This window comes from Etheostoma spectabile, chromosome 17 (assembly GCF_008692095.1).
Source record: "Etheostoma spectabile isolate EspeVRDwgs_2016 chromosome 17, UIUC_Espe_1.0, whole genome shotgun sequence".
Taxonomy (NCBI): domain Eukaryota; kingdom Metazoa; phylum Chordata; class Actinopteri; order Perciformes; family Percidae; genus Etheostoma; species Etheostoma spectabile.
In genome coordinates, this window is record NC_045749.1 from 6,453,658 (window position 1) to 6,474,852 (window position 21,195).

At 41.0% G+C, this 21,195-nt stretch overlaps 1 protein-coding gene across 1 annotated transcript; it reads right to left on the reverse strand.

Annotated features, from left to right (window-relative positions):
• Positions 1-14,426: 14,426 nt before the first annotated feature.
• Positions 14,427-18,805, reverse strand: six3a (SIX homeobox 3a). Its single transcript, XM_032541721.1, has 2 exons — positions 17,864-18,805; positions 14,427-16,012 (listed from the first exon to the last, which is right to left on the reverse strand). Exons 1-2 carry the CDS (start codon positions 18,553-18,555, stop codon positions 15,820-15,822), a joined length of 885 nt encoding a protein of 294 aa, XP_032397612.1. The 5' UTR covers positions 18,556-18,805; the 3' UTR covers positions 14,427-15,819.
• Between the last annotated feature and the right edge of the window lie 2,390 nt (positions 18,806-21,195).

The following is a 21,195-nucleotide window of genomic DNA, read 5'->3' on the forward strand; positions in this document are numbered from 1 at the left end:
TAAAAATGAGGATGCACAATTTGTCATTTGTCATTTTTTTTAAAGTTTTTTTAAACAGTTTGTCATTTTTTGTTAATTTATTTTTTTGTATTATAAATTTTTTTAACTTTCTTTGACCTTAAAAGTAATTGTTGTTATTCTGAAAATATTTCAAACATATTGTTATATACTAAACATTACTGACTATACCTTTTCTTTACTTGTGGGATGGGTGTTCCTGTAGGTGATGTTGGGACTTTCCAGTTTGTGGTACAGGAATCACTTTTATGAAACTTAAAATGTTATTGCATAGGCTGGGATTGTATCATGGTGGATACAATCAATAAAACTTCATGGTACTAAGTTTAGGCTTGTTTTATATTTTTGGGGGTTTTGCTTTATTGAACAGTAGAAAATCATAAAGGGTAAAGTCTTCCTGGTGTGTTTTCTACTGTAAGAAATTAGAGCTGCATCTGCACTGTTGATAAAACTATTCATACAACTTTTCATTATAGTCTGCTGCAAATGTTTGACGGATTAGGTTCAGCAGCGCAACACTTTTATCCACGCTTGGTTGCTGGTATTTGTTTGTTTTTTACTTCCTTGTATAGTTTGTTAAAAAAGGCCAGTCATTATTAGATGACAAGTTCTGCATGCTATTACAAGGAATTACGGCTTATCACGTAGGCACTTTGGTTGCCTACTTACAGTCAAATGAAAGGATAAATTAGGGTCTTTAGAAATTCCAAATAAAAAGCTCTCTTCTTTCATGCAAAATTATTATATTCTAGCTATATTTAATTACAACTGACCTTGTTATTTTGCATAAATGCTGAGCATTATTGCAACACAATTTGTATAATGTTTTCTGTTCCATTTAGTTTTATGTTATAACAAAGTCTGTATTTTCTTTAGACTTTGTTTGTATGTTGTAATGACATTCTTTACATTACCCCATGTGAAAAATCTAATTATGTTTTCTTGTCCACAATACACAAAAAAGGGTGACTGCGCTGACAACTCTAATATCAGAACGAGAGAAAAAGAATAAGACACCATTGCACAACAAGCTTTAAGTATTAAAGGTTATGCAACTCATTCACATTCTGTTGTGGGGGTGTCTATCAGCAGCAGATGAAGGTAACGTCCCTTTAATCTTTATCAATCAGTATTGGTGTTGATTGTGCACACTAGGCCTGTCTGCTTGAGTGTGAACAATTTAAGTGCATCTGTTTCCAGCTAAACACACTAACGGGTTCAACCTGCTAGACAGCTCATCACACAGTGTGTGTTCGCACGCTTTAATAGTTGCACTATGCAGAAAAATAAAAAAGGACATATAGACAATAGACTTTCAATTGTTACTACTGAAGATAAACTTTGAATGTCTGTTTTGGGCTACAATAACTGGCACAGCATGTCACTTGTAGGTTACAACTTTAATACCCCTCACAGTCATGTGAGCAATAAGCCAGGTACAAACTTGGAATAACAGGAACAAATTGTCTTTATGTCCTTACCACTTGTTATACTGTAAAAAGCATTCACATACATACAGTGTTTGTGGAGTGTGGCCCATTACATATATCCTTTGCACTTGAGGTGGGAAGGTTGTAACCATGGCAACCAATCTGTAAATGGAGGACAAATGGAAGATACCGTCAGTATAAATGAAGGTGTCTGCTTTGTAAATCTGAATTGCTTTATATGATCCTATGGCTCTAATAAACACACAGTAACCTGAGACATGGATGCCGATGACACTCCACTTCACATTCTCTACAGACACACACTGCCACAATGGGTTCATTCCACTTAGTACTGTGTCAATTTGTGAGACACAAAACCTCAGGACAGAGGTGATGAAAGGCAACTGTTTAGTTTTTTTACATAATTTAGAGGGAATACAGCAGAGTTATGAGCATGACTGAAAAGGCTGAAAATGCTGTTTGAGCTGAACGCTGCTTCCACCTAGGGATCGGAAAGTGTAACTGTATGTGTGGAAAGAAGGGACAAGACCCTGATAACAGTAATGAACACACAACACAAATGGTACAAAAGCTTGGATCTGATAGTCCAGCGGGTGCACTGTAGTACAACAAAGGCAGGTTAACACAAAAGAGCAAAATCAGCCACTGTACTGAAAAACTGACATCTGCACACCTTCGTCAGGTTTACACGGAGATATAAGTGGAGCTAATTGAAAAGACAAGGGGATTTGTTTATTCATTCATCCAACTTTTTGGGATGGTCCTAAATCAGTGCCATGTATACACAAGCCAACAGAAGCAAAACAAGCATTAATACTAATCTTAAAACAAAACATGGAACTGTAACAAAAGGATAGACTTCATCAAATGATTTCAAAAAACAGTTAAATTGCAATAAATACATTAGGGTGGGGTGGGTCTACTTAAAGCTTCAGTAGGTAACTTTTGTAAAAATGTATTTTTTACATATTTGTTACCACTGTCACTATGTCCGGACAGTAGAATATGAGACGATAATCTGTGAAAAAAATCAAGCTCCTGTGGCTCTCTCTGTCCTCTTACTGCCATGCAGAAAACCACCGTCCCGGTCAGAAACAGCCAATCAGAGCAAGGAGGACTGTCTTAGCACGTGTCAATCACTCTCGGTGTACGCGCCGTCATACCCCTCCCCGCAGACGCGGCCGTGTTCAAGCTCAAGATTGCCAGTGCTGCTGCAGTTGGCAATCGCGGGAAATAACTTTTGCAGGAAAACTGACATTCTCGAGTGGCACCTGCTCAGAAAACAAGACTGGCAAACACGAAGAAGACGTGACAAAGCGAGCTTAAGAATTAAAACGAGCCCGAAATAAGCGAGGGTCAACATCGAAGCGGGTTTCAGAGGTGGAGGAAGCTATGCCTCCTAGAAGGATTCAACACGGATTCAGAGCTAGCGTTAGCCACATTTCTGTTGACATGTAAGTATCCCTGCTGATTTATTCATTTTTTAAGAACTACACACTAAGATACGATGGTTACAGTACACTTTCAGTACACTGGTGATAGCGAAATCTCTAGTTTACTCTGTAGCTTGTGCTAAGTCTAACAGTTAGCTTTTAGCTTGTGGCACGGAGGATGGTTGTAGCAGGTGAAGATTAACTTTACTTGCTAACTCCTTCACCCTGTATAAGCAATATTGTTTCGATACCTACAATTAGTAAGCCAAATGTTTTTTGTCAATCACAACAAATGTAGATAGGTAAATACTTTAATTGTGCGCTGTCCCGTCGAAGTTTGGCAAGGCAGACTTCTACTTTTGATTATTTTTAAACATGTTTTCTTCTCCTCAGGGTGTAATTTGCAAATCAAATGTCTGACACAAATTCTTTGTGCTCCTTCAACAGGTCAGACATGGCCCAGACACAGAGGCACCGTGAAGGAGATCGTTCAGTCCAAATCAATGTTCAGTATTCTCTGTGCGCAGGAGTAACTTTTCTGAAAAAGCTGATTTATTTTCCCCTATGCAAAATAAAACCAAAGACATATTTCTAAGATGTTATTCTGCGTTATTGAGCTCTTCACTGATTCATCATTCTACTGAAAGTTTAGATCCAAAAGGTAATTCAGTAATGATTGTGTAAAGTGTGCTATTTTGTTGTCACAAATGAGCGATTACATAAAAAATCATTTTAAACCCTTCATTGAAAAAAATTTACAAAACTTTTAATAGAAATATTTTAAATAAGCAATTTTTTTATAAGCTATACCCTATCAGAGTAAATCCCCTGTATTGGCCAGAGGATGTGGAAAGATCGGTGGCCCTGCTTACTAGCCTGCGCGTTCACGGCAGGCCCCGCTGTGGGGGAGGAGAGTGGAGGGGGGGCTGTAGCGCAGACGAGAGCAAGGGGGGGGACTGTAAGGGTGCTCGTTCAATTTTTAGGCTAAGTCCACGTTTTCTCAGAACTCCCTACTGCAGCTTTAACCTTAAAGAGTTACACCCACTAAACTATTACAAGCAAACGGTATTGTCAATTGACATTGATGAATATGTTTAATACAAGTTGCACTATGCTGCTAGTTACCATGTTGTAAATACTATTATTGCCTGCCTCAAGATTATGAAGTTGCTAGGTAAAGGAAGTAAATATTGCTCTTTTGTATCAAAAACATGCTTATTCTTTCATGGTTTGCTCAAACGTAGAGGCAAAAAATGATATCTTCCTAATTCTTTTTTGTGTGTTAAGTTAATTTCATCAAATTCTAGCACTCTTTAAATGTACTTTGATTATTGTTTATTAAAAAAGGTGAGTAAAGCTCACCTGCTCTGAGTATGTTGTTGACCTCACAGAGCGGCCAGTTTATGTCGTAGTGACTGAAAGTGTAGAAATTCTGTGACAATGAAAGAGAGGGTGATGGAAAGGGATGCTGTCTAATAGCAGCTACAGTATTACTGGTGGATATAACGTTAGTACAATAGTCACACATTTCTTTCAAATCCACATTCTTGTTTAATTTGTGTTTACATCCTTGAGTTAAATCACCATTAAGAATAACATTGAATATGTGTAGTTCTCCTGACTTTCCCTCCGTTTCCCATCCCTCCTCCTGCCTGCCGTCTTCCTCTTTCTAATAACTTACACTACGCTGGTTTCCAAGCTGTGGACTCCTCTTGTTGTTATTATTTTCTCACACACAGCAGTGGCAGCTGCTTGAAGTCTCTTTTGCTTTGTTGCCATTCACTTGCTGCTTGATTAGCTTCTCTGCTGCACTTCAAACGCTCCTGGGTTTTAGCCAAGGCAATTTGGTAGTGAGAAATGCAGAAAACATGCCACGGGTATGATTTCACTACACAATGAGAGGTAAGCATAGAAGGGGGGATATGTGTCAGTGACCTTAAAGCTTCTGTGTACACCATTTGTAATTTATTTTACACTTGACTTGACACACACCCACATGCAACTACTGGAATGGATCTGGAAGCCATGAATGCCATTAGCAGCTTGTATAGACAACAGCAAAGGCTGTTTGTTCTTTTGGGCGCAACAGGGAATAGTTTTCCATGTAATGTATTCTGAGTGAATGCATGCCAGATGCTGTCACTCTTTTATTTGTGTGTTTATTCTTCAGTTTTGTTTTACTTCCATCTTATCATTTCATGAATTAAGTCAAATGTTCAACCTTGAACTCATGATGACCCCTTGTGGTTAAAGTACAACATTTATTTTGCTTGTTGCATGACTCATGTTTGCACATCAAAACAAAAGTGAAAATATTTCCAGGTCTCTAAATATAAAAAATGTAGAGCAGTAATTACTTCTTGTGTATTATTATTATGTTTTAAATTGCACAATGAACATATCCAGGTGTAGGATTTGTCATAATTTGATGGCATACAAGAATATAGATAAGATTTATTTATTTTATTATTTATTTATATCAACGTATTTGTCAAACGTTTTTTAACTCATAGCCCATTTTTTTCGTTGTATTTTGATCATCTTAGATAGGCCATGTGTTTTGGGTTCTGGCCAAAGGCTAATCTGAAACATATGAGATTTGCTATTAGGCACAGTGGTGATATTTCTGAGAAGAGAGGGCTATGATGATGATGATGATGATGATGATGATGATGATGATGATGATGATGATGATGATGATGATGATGATGGTGATGGTCATTGCAACCGTGGTGTTAAATCAACTCAATGATGTTGCAGTTGATAGTGACAGGCTGCCTAATCCACATTCACAGGTCCATTTAAAATCAGGAATTAGAAAAGGAGTGTTCATGTGATATCATATTACTGTATGATATATTTCCAGCTAACAATGTCAGGACCGTTGCAGCCTCTGAGTTACACACTGATTCTAACGCTGCCATTGGCAGTCGTGCTGTGATTGAAAAATGTGACTGTCGAACGAAAACCTACTAAAAAGATTGTAATGATAGATTGATAATAAAATCATAAATTGTTTTCATGGTGACATTTTCACATAGAATTTAGGTTATCCTGTTTTTCAGGTGAATGTGTGTCATTGTAGATCACTAGATGGCAGTGTAACATAATGAGACAGCTGCAAGCTCGACAAGTACAGACGATGTGTGAATTCAGGGACAGAAGACTGTGTGTGTGTGTGTGTGTGTATGTGTGTATGTGTGTGTGTGTGTGTGTGTGTGTGTGTGTGTGTGTGTGTGTGTGTGTGTGTGTGTGTGTGTGTGTGTGTGTGTGTGTGTGTGTGTGTGTGTGTGTGTGTGTGTGTGTGTGTGTGTGTGTGTGTGAATATGTTCCTGTGTGTACATTCATACGCATGCAGAGTATGAATACATAATCTGCATGTGTGCGTGTGACATTTGAAAGAACCAACGCAAAGAAGTGATATCTTAATCCCAGAACAAACACTATCCAGCATCTCACTCATCTCTCCTCCCTGGGGCTTTATAGACTACCAGTATGCTGGAGAGGATTACATCAGGGAAATCAAAAGAGTGCACATTTGCACATTGCCCACTGACATCGTCACACCAAGAACAGACACCACTGAGTTAAGCCAATTGACCATTTACACAGCTCTCAACCTCTCCCTTTGCCCTCTCTCAATTCTCTCCAACTGTTCACATTTGTGTGTGTCTGTGTGTGTGTGTGTGTGTGTGTGTGTGTGTGTGTGTGTGTTTGTGAACCAGAGAGAGGGAGATACAGAGAAAAAGAAGAGCCAAAGATTTGATGTTGGCTTTAAACAACAATATATTATATATAATATTGTTAAAACTAAAGAATTTATTCTATTATCTAATTATGCAGTTTATGCCTAAAATATGTTTTGAATTATTAGTATTCACTGTTTTGTGTATGTTGCTCCAAAGAAGAATAGTTTAGATATTGTAAGAAGTTTCTTTTGCCATTGTTCAAACACTTTGAGATGTGAAAACTCCTTGTTGGCAATGTAAGTGTGCTATATCATCTTTCCTAAGATGTTTCTGTGTAATCTTACCAGAATTATTCACCTCACTGATTCATGCTTCACAACATTCCTGAGCGGAAAATGAATATCTGGACTTCAGTAACAATGTGAACTTGTGAAGGACATTTGATGTTTTGACCTGTATCTGCTCCTCTTTCATCCACCTCCACAGCCATACATCAGGACTCTGAGCTCTGAACAACTTGGCCTGTGTTTTATTTCTCCTCGCCCGGCCCTTGTGGGAGCTGTGGAGCTGCTGCTGCTTGCTGAACTGGACTGAGTGAAGGGAGTGCGGAGGACAAGGCCGGTGCATGCTTCAATAATGCATGTGTTTTAAGGCCACCTCGGGACATAGGACATTTTTAAAGAGGCGCTTTAAAGATACTCCGCAACCGACTCATGTACAGGAACTTATTAAAAATAGAAAAAGTGGTTGGACAAAACAGCATGCTTCAGCTGAGGACCTCCAGACCCCTGAGTTGGTTATTAACTATCAAGGTACATCTTACATCCACCTCTGAAGTAGATGCTCTCATAGAAAATGAATTGCAAGGGGTGATTTTGAAACAGACATGTCATTAAACTTTCTCCCCCTTTTCCAGATGGTTAATTTTCATCTAAGAGACAAGCAAAACCTTTCAGTTGGATGAAGGGAACTGAATATGTGAGGAGAGACGTGAACAATGGAAAATTCTAATTGAGGAGACTATCATTTGGCTTCTGGTACTGGATTCAGGTATGTTCTACATGTTATCATGAATTGCAGTATGCCTGTGTTTATATATATTTATTCCACTAATTTATTCATCTTGCTCTATGGGCCCTTTAAAGTATACAATTACAGGCTTTTATACAAATTCCACGGATCCAATCATTTTCTCTCAAAGAGCATGTTTTACCTCTAGGCTCTATTAGCCTATAGGTCCATGCAAGTTGGATGTATCTCCATTGAACCACTGAGCCCCAGATAAAGAGTGTATGTGAACTTGAAATCGGGCTGAAACCGTTTTAGGACATATGAGTGGGTCCAAAGCGGGGGAAATGAAAAAGATATTGCTTATGGCATGTAACATGCCGGCATACCCTTCTCCTCCTACAATAATTTAATAATGGATTCAAGCCTAGTTGCTGCAAGCATTTTACTGTCCATTTACAGTGAAACCTTCTCTGTTGCTTACTCTGTCCTCTTCCTCCCCCTGCCCCGGCTCTCCATAATAGGGGAGTTAAACTCTAAAAGGCCGCGCTCCAGTGGACACCATTATGCCTCCCTTCCTCACCAGCCCCACCATCTCTCATACACATCAGTCAGTCACTTGGCTTCTTGGCGGCTGCAGTAAAACTCTGGGTATCAGTTTTGAAAAATTAACCAGGGATCAGGGGTTCCATTACACTCTCTGGCGTCTGAATCCTTGATCTAGCACTAAATGGAGAGGCCAGTTCAGTGTTCCAACATCATTTGACTTTCATGCAATGAAACTTTAATGACTGTGCCTTGTACACTGTGCATACAGTACGTGTATGAGTGGACAGTTATGACTTCACTGGCCTACAGTTGTCCCTGTAGTGCAAGCCAGTTGATGTATGCCTGTGCTCGCAATTGCATTAACTATAGCACAAGGAGGATTTAACAGAGAAGTACCAACTCTAACAGAAATACAGCCAAACAGCGCTGTCACTATAGTGGTGTAAAACCACTTACAAAACAAAATTCTATTACAATTCAAAAATTGAATTTGAACTTTTGAACCGGTTCACTAGAAGTGTACATGTTGGTGCTCTTCGCCTTTCATTTCGGAGTCACTTGACTTGAAATGAAGAGTTTGGAAAGACATTCGTTTCTTCCAGATGATTCCTCTAGATGGCAGTCAAGGAACACGTTTGGCTCTCTGCTCCGCTCAGCCTTCAGTCTGGCCAGCTTTAGACCTGCCTGGCCCGCTGCTATCCCCTCACAGTGTGGTTTTTTTCTCTGGTCGGGGATGTTGGTGAGTTTGGTATCCCGGGTAATCCATCCTATAGCTTTGTAAATGGAGGTTAAATTGATAAGGACACCCAGGCCTCAGTCAATCTCCGACCTTTTGTTAAATGCATCATGGGCACAAAAAAGAGGCGTGTCACCAGACAGGCTTTACTAAAGCCGAGGCTTTTTACGGTGTGTCACATATTAGGCAGTGCTATATGCAATGACCAATGTGGCGCAATACATATTTTAGAATTGTGGCTCAAACGAATATCAGTCTTTGTGGGCTAAGTTTCCTCTGTTACAACAACAACATTTATGATCTCTATCTGGATGACAATTTAATCTTTTCACATATAAAACAAATAGCCTGCTTTGGTCAAACTATGATACGAGTCAGATATATCCCGAACATACCCTAACACACCAGTTGGGGGTATATTTAGATACACAATCTTTAACTTTATCAGCCACTTTACAACAATACACGTTCAGTCTGGGTCTTCTTTAGTCTTGGTTTGGGAGTAAGACAATACAAATGCCACATTTTGTTTTGACTTGATTTTGAGATTTGTCTATTTCTTTTAAAAATGAATGCAAAAGGCATTGGGTTTCATGAAACCGATTGACGTTGTTGACCTGGAACTCGTGTCACGTATTATCGTGCCAAATCTTAATGGTGAATGTGTGAGGTGTCCGTGTCCAGGTTCATCCGGTGATTTCAGTACCAGAGCAGCCACGAACTCCAGCTGACTGACAACAGCCATCAGCGCCAGAGCAGGGAACAATCACCAATTCATGGAAGGAAAAGGGGGACCAAAGTGGGTGTCACCAAATCACACCAAGTCCAAGAGTCTGATTTAGTGGTGCCTTGCTAATAAACAATTATTCAGTAACGTGTTTGTGGAGACGTTTGAGATTTAATTTAAAATTAGTAAGAGTGGAAATGGAGAAAAGGCGAAGGTGGCTTTTATTAGGTCACTTAATCTTTTTTTTTAAATGGACCACTGCAGCCGATATACTTAATATTAAATTTAAATGACATGTTATATAATATCAAGCTATGATTCCTTATTGTGTTTGTAAAACCTGGTCAAATCGATTGACTTTGATTACACACAATTGGTTAAAAGCTGGTTAATAATAATCTTCAACCGAAACAGAAGGGGAGAACGGAGTGCAGCATGAAAACCCATAGACTGGGGGATTTCACTTTAATTATTCATTGGAGCTTAATTCTGAGATAGCCTCCCACATCCTTACCTTTTATTTCTGCCACATGGTGTATATAACGTCTGCGAGTTGCCGGCACGGTTCCCAGTGCATACATCAGGGCTGCGCCATGCGAAGGCCTGAGAACGGCGGTAGAAAACACAGGTGCTGGGGCTCCATTTAAGCTGCTCAGCCCTCTGTCCACTCGGTGTGCACAAGGCGAGAGATCACAGCCTGCACCAAGCACCCCCACCCCAACCAACCCCAGCGCACACACACACAACCTCCATATGTGCTGTCTGTGAAGGCTATACGCGTGCACGTGCGCGCGCGAGAGGGTTGGGGGGTGGTCATGTTCGCTCGAGTAAGCCAGAGTTGGGTTGCTTTCATGTTATGCTTGTTTTAAAAAGATGAGGCTTGTGCAATGTCAGTCCACACTAATAAGCATTAGACTGAAGTATTCCTTGACACCCCCCACCACACACACACACACACACACACCTCGCAAACTGAAAGAGAGAGTATGATCCCAACTGTCTGTACCGTCGGTAGCCCACATATAATGAAAGCTTACACACTGCTGATCCTGTATCATTGCCTCCTGTCTTGTGTGACCTCCAAATTACAATTTAATAGAAGAACATTTTCAAACGCTGCCCTTGTCATAGAGAGTAAGGGAGAGTGTGTGTGTGTGTGTGTGTGTGTGTGTGTGTGTGTGTGTGTGTGTGTGTGTGTGTGTGTGTGATAAATGGTGAGCGTGAAAGACAGACTGCATGTGATAGGGTTGGGGGGTGATCAGTTGACAACAAGCAGCAGGTGCACAGCCTGGCATTGGTAAAAGCGCGCACAATTTACGCAACTTGGTCAAATCGAAATTACACAAAATGTCACGCATCTCCCGACGTTTACCTGCTTGCAGCCACGCCAAATTATAGAAGTGACCTGACCCCATAACCAAATCTCACTATTAGCATATAGACTATTTTTTTTAAGAAATTCCAACTGAGTTTATTGAGTTTTATAGTAGTGTTTATCTCCTATAATCCCTTTAATATTACTAAAATCAAGTAAGACTCTGAAGCTATGTGCTTTAATTCTTCTAAAATGTGTTAAAGCTTAGTCGGGATTTAAGGGTGATGGTAAAGTGACAATATAATGTGTAATTAATGCAGACTCAGTGGTTTTGGCCTTTACAGGGATGCCTGTTTGCTGCTAATATTTCCCATAATAAGCCAGAAAAGGAGAAAAGTACACTGTGTCTGTGTCTGTATGCTATAGCTGTCCGTCTATAAGACATAATGACAGATCATGGTCACATAACTTGGTACAAATGACCACTCAGTCAGGAGGAATGCTGCAGCCCTGCGTCTTACCTACTGAAGAAAGGAGAGAGATGAAAGCATAACGTTTAGTCCAAAGGGCCCCGCTCATTCCTGCACTGACAGCCGCGCTGGTGAGGCTATAGGAAAAAGTGGTGCTCTTTGGGTGCTGCATGAATACACACCAATAGAAAAGTTGTGTTCAGTTAACCGGTGAAATCCGAGAAAAAACAGGGCAAGGCAAGTATTTCTCACTGCCAGACTCCGGCTTAATACCCCCCCCCCCCCCCCTCTTCCTCATGTTCCCTAGTTGGACTGACAGTGACTGCATTAACTTCGGTATACAGGATGTCGTGGTTTTAAATAAAAAGGAAAGGTAAACTATGACCTCTTAGCGGATCATTACAACGCAATTACCCTCAATCCTAACTTAAGTTTCTTATATTTTTCAGAAGAGCATTTTCATGTGCTTTTCTCCTCTTAAATCATACTTACTCATCGTCTTTATGTAGTTGACTTTCCGGCAAATCGTGTATGTCAGATGCACGAGGACAGATACATGCAAAACAACTTCAGGGAGCGAAAAGAGAAAAACATGCCTCCCTTTTTTTTTTGTCTCACATTCTCGTTTACCCTCATCTAAGTATCACACACAGAGATTACTCCTCGCTAAGTTCCTTTGTCTTGTGATCCATATTTGAGTTGACAGATCACGAACAAGAACTCCCCCACTGTTAATGACCCCAGCCAGCAACAGATAGACTTACACTTACAGCACTTTTTACTTCTGCCACTCTGGCCTACATATGTTCACAGCGAGGACAATCATATACCTGTTTACATGCGTCTCATTTACACGGTTGACCATGCCCTGCTGGAAAATCGCTATGATATTTTATTCATATTGACTTTTAGTGTGTCTCTGGCATTACACATCCCAGCGTCTAATTAGACTTTTTTTAAACATTTAGCTGATGGTGGATTTGTGGAAATCCCTTTGTAATACACTATTTGTGTTTAGAAAGTAGACGACGAGCACAACGAACCCATGAAATATGTAGAGGGCGACTGCAGTTTCAAACTTTAGCTGACTTTTTCATATTTTTTTCACAAGTAGGCCTAAATTAAGTCTTAAGTTTACATCTGGATATTTGCTCTGTTTTTCCAGAGCCCTGGAATAGTGAACGTTACGTTGCGCAAATTAAGCCCATTCATCGCTTGTTTTGTATTCATGAGTCCCTATCTGTGGCTCCATCTCTCAGATAGAGCCCTAATCCTCTTGTCGTCCTTTGCCGATAAAAATGCTCTTCAGTTTACGATTAATTTAATCTCAATCATAGCCGGGACTTGTCGCTGCCAATAAAACTTGTGGAGTGCGTAAATGGAGAGAAAGGGGAGGGGGGGATAAGGCTCTGCTGGTGCGGTGGTGCCATGGCCCCTCGATACTCTTGATAGGGCCTATCTGTCTGTGGCAGGCCGATTTAAGACCCGGAATGGGTTTAAAATATGATACAGATTCACCTCATCTGCAATTGACTGCCAGTGAGTGCGGCTGGAGATGGTTTGTTTCAGCCAGGCAGGGTGCTGAGCTTTGAGTTTGTCTGCTTTATGCCTCGGTTATTTCAGGATCACATGCCTATTGAGTCGTATGGCTGAAGCTTTTGACACACTTGTTTTTGTGTTTTGATTGGTGTCCGTCTGAGGGAGATTTATGCAAGCAGATAGCTTATGTGCACATTTCATCCGGGAGACTGATAACATTCAGGATGAAAAAACATAATCCATAGTCAGATCTAAAGTATATACAACACAATCTACTGTTTATGACAAGTTCAGCTTTTGAAAAACTGAATCTCAGATTTAGCGGTGAGGATTTCACTTTACAAGAATAAAACAAAAAAGCCTATTTTAACATCTATTTATGAGCTATGATCAATACTAAGGTTGTTTGTGTTTTTACACACCCGTGCCAGTAGCCTGCTTTGTTAATAACTTGTATTAATTAGATACATGGAGAAAAAAAAATCCCATAAACAAATGAAACTAGTCTAATTAGGCAGGCTTTTGTATGAGAATTGGTTTCCTGGTCTCTATTCTAAATGTTAAATACCCCTTTTAGTCTCTTTAGCGTGAGCATTGATTCAACACACACACACACACACACACACACACGCACACATACACACACCACCCATAGTGCTTTATATTCAAGCTTTCAGACTTTGCACAAAATCGCCAAACATTCTTTAAACATATCTAAACATCCCGTTCTTCCTGACACCAAGCTACATGTGTTGCACTTGTTGGAGACACTACATTTTCAGTTGTCTTATTATAAGAAAAGTCAGGGAGAAATCTGTCTTGGTGAAAGAAATGCAGATTTACACTGTTGCTTTTTTTTAACAGTCTCCACTTTCTAAAAGTCCTGCGGTGTCCCTGAGCCAAACAGCAGCCTCTGTCCTACTTTCTGTTGCTAAAGACGTGACTGCAACACTCACAGACACTCGACGCGTAACACAGAGTCGCCTGCAGCTTCTACAGCGCCGTATTTCCATGGGGAAATCCTAAACTCTGCTTCTAAGCAGAAATCTTTGAGAAAGTGTTTCCACCAAAACCCTAATTCCTGCAACAGTGTCCTACAGCAAACCTGCCCTAGTCTGCAGCATAATTGGTTGGGGATTTAGATGGAAAGAGACTGCAGGAGAGAAAGCCTTTTTTGGAGGGGGAAATGGTTCTCGTCCGAGGAAGAAAAGCTCTTTTCAACAGGCCACAATGGGAGATTGGGACAGGGGAGGAGTCCCATCGTGATTAGCCCATTTAATGGCGCGTTTACTTAATTTCTGTATTCACTAGCAACGGTAAACAAAAGGGGAAATAGCACTCACATTTTTTAAGTGCTGCATGACGTTGACGTTTGCCAAAATGTGTGTATGAGGCCGTTATATAGGGCGATTTCACCTACATCACATAGATTTCAACCATGGCGTGTATTAATAAATTCAGAAAGGGGTAAAGTATGACATCTGGAAAATAAAAATCTAAAACATTTTAATTACAGCATTCATTTGCGTTTCAGTTTACACCAATATGATGAATAGTCGCTAAACCCCTAGTCAACTCTGTTCCGGAAATAAAACCAAACTTATTTTGGGTGAGTTCAGCCTGCTGAGTGCACAACCTGGTACGGGAACGCATAAGCCATGATGAGCATTAACGCTTCCACAATCCAAATGACCCAATATGAACATGTGTTTAGCCACTTATCAATATCCTTATCCCTGCTCGGATGGCGAGACAGACATTATGCAAAGAGGTATGGCAAATTGAATATTGTATTTGATTTAGAAATGTAGACATTAACATAATAACCACGCGAGAAAGAAACATTGAATGTAAGTAAGCGCTTTGAGCGGCCCTGGGGCGGCAGAGAGAAGATGCCTGTACTTGAATTAATGTAGAAATAACAATTTCACTTTTCATATATTTTTTTCTTTGCATAACTGTGACTGGTAACATATGTCATTATCATACCCCCCCTCCCCCCCACCTCCCAAAAAACAACAACAAAAACGCCTAGAGCACTTCAGTTGTAAGTTTTGACAAATATTTTATGTAGGAACACCAAGTCAAGAAAAGTGAGGAAGGGATAGAAAAGAGGATGAGACGGGGGAGAGCAATAATTATGTACAAGCATATTTCTACACGTATAGTACAGACCGGGAGAATGATCGCATTATTTGAGATATACATAATTCAATATAAAATTTTGAAAATAAAAATAAAAATCTTATACAGTCATGACGATTCCGTTCGATATTTTTTTTTGACCATGTACCCCACACAGGCAGTGACAGAAGTGTATTTAAAAAGGTGCTTACGACTTAAAATGATTGTCTGATGAACACAAAGTAAAAACAGGATTGCATCTTGTCTGCATGGCGGCTGCTTCGCCGTCATCATCATCATCATCGCCTTCATCATCATCATCATCATCAGCAGCAGCAGCAGCACAAAAAAACGGAGATGAGGAAAAAAATAAGCGACGAACACCAAGACGATCTGTTTTTATTCCCTCTGATCGATGTTCCTGATGGAAAATCTTGCATTCCGGTTATTCTCCCTGATTACAAAATAAAAAATAAAATGACATCATGCAAGTAGTTTAGTAGTAGTAGTAGTGGTGGTGGTGGTGGTGGTTGTGGTGTGGGGTATGAAGAGGAGGGGGAGGCGTGGGTCCTTTGAAAGCGCTTTATAATAAAAAAAAAAAAAAAACGACGTGCTTTATCTCTTTTTATTTTAATATTTATATCAATCGGTCCTTTTTTCATCCGCGATATTTCACAAGTCTTTTTTTCTTCCTCTCAGGTCCATTTTCCCTGTAAATATTTCTCTTTTTGTTTGTTTATGTGTGTTTTTTTTCTCCGTATCATACATCGCACTCCGAGTCGCTGGATGTGACGGACAGGATGGACGTCCCAGTATCAACTCTCTCTGTCATACTGGAAACGCTGGTGGTCGGACTGGCCGCGGTTGAAGGCGACTCTGCCGAGCTGTGAGGGGTGAGGCCGGCCTCTGACAGGGACCTCATACCGCTCGGTCCTATTGCTTGGTGTTGGAGCCTGGAGAAGAAAAGAAGCGAGGAGGGGAGGGAAAAAAGAAGGAAAAAAATGAGAGAAATAGCAATTAGACCTGAGAATGTCCCCCTTCCCCTCCTCCTCCTGCAAAATAGGGGTTCCAACTCGCCTTTCTTTCCCCCTGCCGGCCCCAGCCATGCATGCATGCTTTTATCAAATAGCCAGCTTTCAGGGGACAAAACCCAGCACCATTTAGACTACCAAATGTTGGAAGAAATGTTTTTGTTTAGTTTTTTTTCCACAAAAGTAGACATCGTCAACTTGCAAGTCAGCAATCTGGGATTTAAATTTGGTGTTATATCACCGCAGAAAAAAATAAGCTTTAAATACAACTTGATGTCTTTGATAAAAGCAGTTTGATGGCATTCACAGCAACAGTCTGTAGCTATTCTGTTTTTAGTGTTTGTACTCTGCTTGTAGCAGCATGTTCTCTACATTTATGATTTTTCTTCAGTATTTCAGAGTTTTATCGTTCTTATTAAGACAAATGACTCTTCAGATTCATAAGCAAATTATTATGATTTGTTCAAATGAAATATAGGCCTTGATTCAAACGCAAAATGTCGTGAGGCTTTGACACAGATGTATTTCAATCTGATGGAAGTGGAAGTGCATGAATGAGTGACGTCGAGATCCAGGTTACTTCAATCATCCTAAATGTTTATCTCCAATCCACTCATGATAATAACTCCATCACAGCGAGATAATATCAGACTGGAAATATATCCATTCATTTAGAAAAAAGATTAGAATAGTGTTCATATGGCTTAGTACTCTCCGAGGTATTTTCTAATCAATTATAGCATTTCAATGGAATGATACCACACTTAATGTTATGAATACAGCCTCTTCAAATGCTTTTGAATACGCATGCTCATTTTAGTCAAGCAATATAAATAATATCTCCATTATCCTCTGAGACAATCTTCTCGACCAATACTGAGTAACATGTGATGTTAAAATGATAAATGCACCATAGCCATGATGAATGGAGCTATTTACGCTTTGGAGCTTTAATAAATCACAACATAGCTTCGGTAGCAAACACAATAATATTTAAAATTATTTGCAAAATGTGACAATTTCAAATTTTCATAAAAATGTAAATCAAACAATTTCACTTGTGGCTAAGTAAATATTAAGACTTATCCAGTCCTGTTTATTTTTTACCTTTTACTTTTACTGATTATTTAAAATAAGAGTTGTTTACAGTAGTATAATTTAAATAATGGTTATACTATAAATAAGTGAAGCCCAGTAATGTTTTTATAGTTATAATGTCTGCACTCTTTGTTATTTAGTACAGTGCTTTCACTGTGTAAAACATAAACACGCTGTTTCTATTTTTTTTTTTTTAAACTTCGCAATCGCCTCGTCGGTTTAACAGGATTCTTGTTTGTGATTATTATTATTATGATTATTATTATTAGTAGGTTAGTAGTAGTAGTAGTAGCAGCAGTTGTAGTAGTATTAAGATTTATCTGAACACTAAACTTGAGTTTTAACTCTAATAGTATTTGTTCTGTTCTGATAATTCCACAGTTTATTTACATCTCCGGCAAAAATATTTTTAAAAGCTCTTCTAAATGAAAAACAAAAAAATCTTGTATAAATGGTGTTTTCAATGTCCATCCTGTTTTCAATTCATAACAAAAATGTCGCCGCAGCCTGCTCCCTCCCCCTGCCAGACAGACTCGTCCTTTTCCTAGACAGTCTTTATCCGTAAACATGACTACGTGTTTAGTAAAATCGCCCATTAGTCTTTTCAATTAAATGCATTTTACACAAACTTTTCTACATTGCTGTGTTATGACAGTAAGGACAAAAATCACCAACCTGTTTTTTGCTGCCGCGGCTCTGTCTCGTTGCCTCCGGTTTTTAAACCAGTTTCCGACCTGTGTAGGAGTGAGTCCAGTGGCTTGAGCCAGTTCCCTTTTCTTGCTGGGATTTGGATATGGGTCCTGAAGGTACCACTCCCTCAGCAGGCTCCGCGTCCGCTCTTTGAAACAGTGCGTCTTCTGTTCGCCGTCCCAGATGGTCCGAGGCAGCGGAAACTTCTTCCGCACCCGGTACTTATCGACCGGTCCGAGGGGACGACCGCGGAGCTTCTCGGCCTCCTGATAGTGCGCTTCCAGCCACATGGCCTGCAGTTTGCCGTGCGAGTCCTTGGTGAACTTGTGGTTCTCCAGGATGTGGTACAGGTCTCTGAAATTCCCCGTGTGGAACGCCACCACGGCCCGGGCGCGCAGGATGGACTCGTGCTTGTTGATCGCTTCGCACGCTCCCGGAGCCACAGGCAGGGACCAGAGGAAGCGGCCCAGCCGTTCGATGTCCCCGGTCTCCTCCAGCGTCTCACAGACGCTCGCCACCTGCTCCGGGGAAAAGTTGAGGGTCGGTAGCTGAAACATGGACAAGTCTTCTGGAGACCTGGTGGTGGGAGCGCTGTTCGCCAGGAGCACAGGGCGATCAGCGAAGTTTGGCAGGAAGAAATGGGAGGGATAAAGCTCTAAAGGGGATCTGAAAACCATGGAAATGACCTGAGAGAGAAAGAAAATTATCAAGAAAAAGGAAAAACCGAAAAAATACGGCCAGTAAAAAAGATTGAATGATTCAATGGCTATCGCCTAATGACACCAGCCTCATAATATCTCCCCCCTAAATCCGCCGTTGAGTGTAGCATTGAAACATTTTGTTTCCCTTTTCTATTGGTCTTCTTGGTGTCGTTGTAGCGTTGTCATGGCAGCCCTGCCAATCACTGTCAAGCGTGCCAATCATTAGCCAGTACGTAGCGCGAGGCTTTCACCACTTGTGCAGCACGCACGGGGGGTTATCAGAGTCTCCGATCTCCACAGCAACCCTCCCACCGCACCTCGCGCATCAGGCACAAGCCAATGCTCGCCTATCTGCTGAATGGAATGAGCAATTAGAGGGTGGAATATTATTGCGATCTTAACGAGGCTCGTTAAAGCTAAAGAAGATATGTAGACTGGAGATGCTTAGCAGAGACGGGGAGGGAGGGAGGCAGAGGGAGCTTTAAAAGGGTGACAAATGGACAACCAATGACTGCAACTCCGGAATACACGTTTTGAAGCGAGTCAATTTGCACATTATTTTCGTACAGTTTTTCCTGTAGCTCTACTTTTTATCTTTTTTATCACTCCATTCATTTTTGTGTGAGGGAAATGGAAGGCGTTAGAGTCTTCTACGTATTTCCTTTTCATGTGTTATCACTTTACTCTTTTCTTGATTTTTAAAAGAACAAAATAGGACACAATCGTATAAGCTTTTGGCTTTTGCCCTGGATCCGTCGATGATTTAAAAAACAAAAAAAAGAAATTGCATGACTTTTCTCGGGTTCGCTGGTGTGTGTGTGTGTGTGTGTGTGTGTGTGTGTGTGTGTGTGTGTGTGTGTGTGTGTGTGTGTGTGTGTGTGTGTGTGTGGTCACTTTGTGTCTGGTGGGTGCTGGTCCAGTGTAGGCTGCAGTGTGATGCCGCTCCCCCTGGGCGCAGCCCTGGCCCCAGCCCTGTCCCCCTGTCCGCTGCCTCCTCCATCCAACACAAATTTTGGTTCCAAATGAATATCGATGCGCAGCGTTGTGTTGATTATACAAAGATCATGGCGTTTCAGTTCAAAAAGTAATTTGCCAATGGCATCACCCTTTTTTTAATGCCACTAGTTTATCACGAGGTTTTTAAAAGTCCGGCTCTCTAATTAATACCATTAGTATTGAAGTTACAATCAGATGGCAACATGAAAGCTTACCAGGACATAAAAGCAGTTTTCATGTATTTGATCTAGTAGTAAGGACATGATCAATGTCCACATTCAGTCACAGGATTCGGCTTATAGCAGTAGCCACGGCGGTGTGGTTTTCATGTTTATGGCTAAAACGGCTTCATATTTAGACAGGGCTTACAGGGTGTTAAAATAGTGTGAGTTCACTCTAACACGAACAGTGCTCACATTGTGAAAGGGCCATGTACAAGGCGTAGCATCTAGACTCCGCTTAATCCGCCCTCAATAAAGCTGACATAATGATCCTAAGCCGCCTTTCTACAAAATCATTCAGGAATTCAAAAGTTTTCCTTCCCTCCCTCCCTCAGATTTGCACATTCTCCGGGGCTGGCCAGATAGACTACCGACTTCAAGCTTGGAGGGACAGTGAGTAGACCAGCTCGACATGCATGCACAGTCACTGTTAACTATGTTCACCGTTTCAACTGACATACTTAACAACTGCAGGTGCGAGCGTGCAATTACGCACGTTTGCGCATGTTTGCGCACTTTTACGCATGTTTGTTTTTGGCAAAATGGTACTTTCATTTTTGCATGCACATGCGTGTTGTGCAAGTATCTGTAGGTGTATGTGATACAGAGCAGGGGTTGTGATGATCCTGTTGCAGGGTCAGGCGTTTGGTTTGTGCGTTTCTTTTGTGATTGTGTGCGTGCGCGCATGTGTGAGGGGGTAGGGTAGTATCGGATCAAACCTGTCCTCTGCGCTGCTATATGAACCTCAAGAGAACGAATTCCAAGTGGCACTTGAATTGGTCCCGTTGGAAAGCTCTGTGGACTGGAAGTAAAGGATGGTATTTTCATGCTGGTGTTAAAACTAACCTCCAAGCTCATACCCCCCCCCGTCGCTCTCTCGCTCTCCCTTTCTCTGTGTCCCTCTCTCTCTCTCTCTCTCTCTCTCTCTCTCACGCACACACACATGCAGGTACGACCCCAAAATTAAGTTGAGAGTGCAGGCTTAGCAGCACTACTCCGAATATGCAAAGCCTCCTACCTGACTGGGTTCCTGGTGCACCAATTTAGGTGATCACCATTCAAGCCAAGGCTGCAGGTATTATCCAGCATTATGTTTTGACAGAGCCTTAGGAGTAGCCCTTGCAGGCAATTCGGAAATCACTCTTAGAAAAGGCTAGAGGTGAAATGTAAAACCTGAATGGGGATTGAGGAGGGGGGGGGGGGGGGGGGGGGGGGGGGGGGGGGGGGACAGTGCTAATTCACATTCTTTTACATGGCTTTTGTTTACGTTAAGCATGTAATTAACACCCCCCAAAGAAGTTTATTCACCTGCCGTAATTGTGTGTTTATCCGAGGGCTTGCTGAATGTTCCGAGCAGCGGGGGACAACAGCTCTGAACATTTAGCGTCTTCTCCGTTTA

Excerpts from the sequence above, each read along its gene's own strand:
- six3a (XM_032541721.1), bottom strand. The coding sequence starts at position 18,555 with ATGGTTTTCAGATCCCCTTTAGAGCTTTATCCCTCCCATTTCTTCCTG. Across the intron at positions 16,013-17,863 it reads GCCGCGGCAGCAAAAAACAG|GCTCCAACACCAAGCAATAG; the intron begins GTTGGTGATTTT and ends TTTCTTCTCCAG.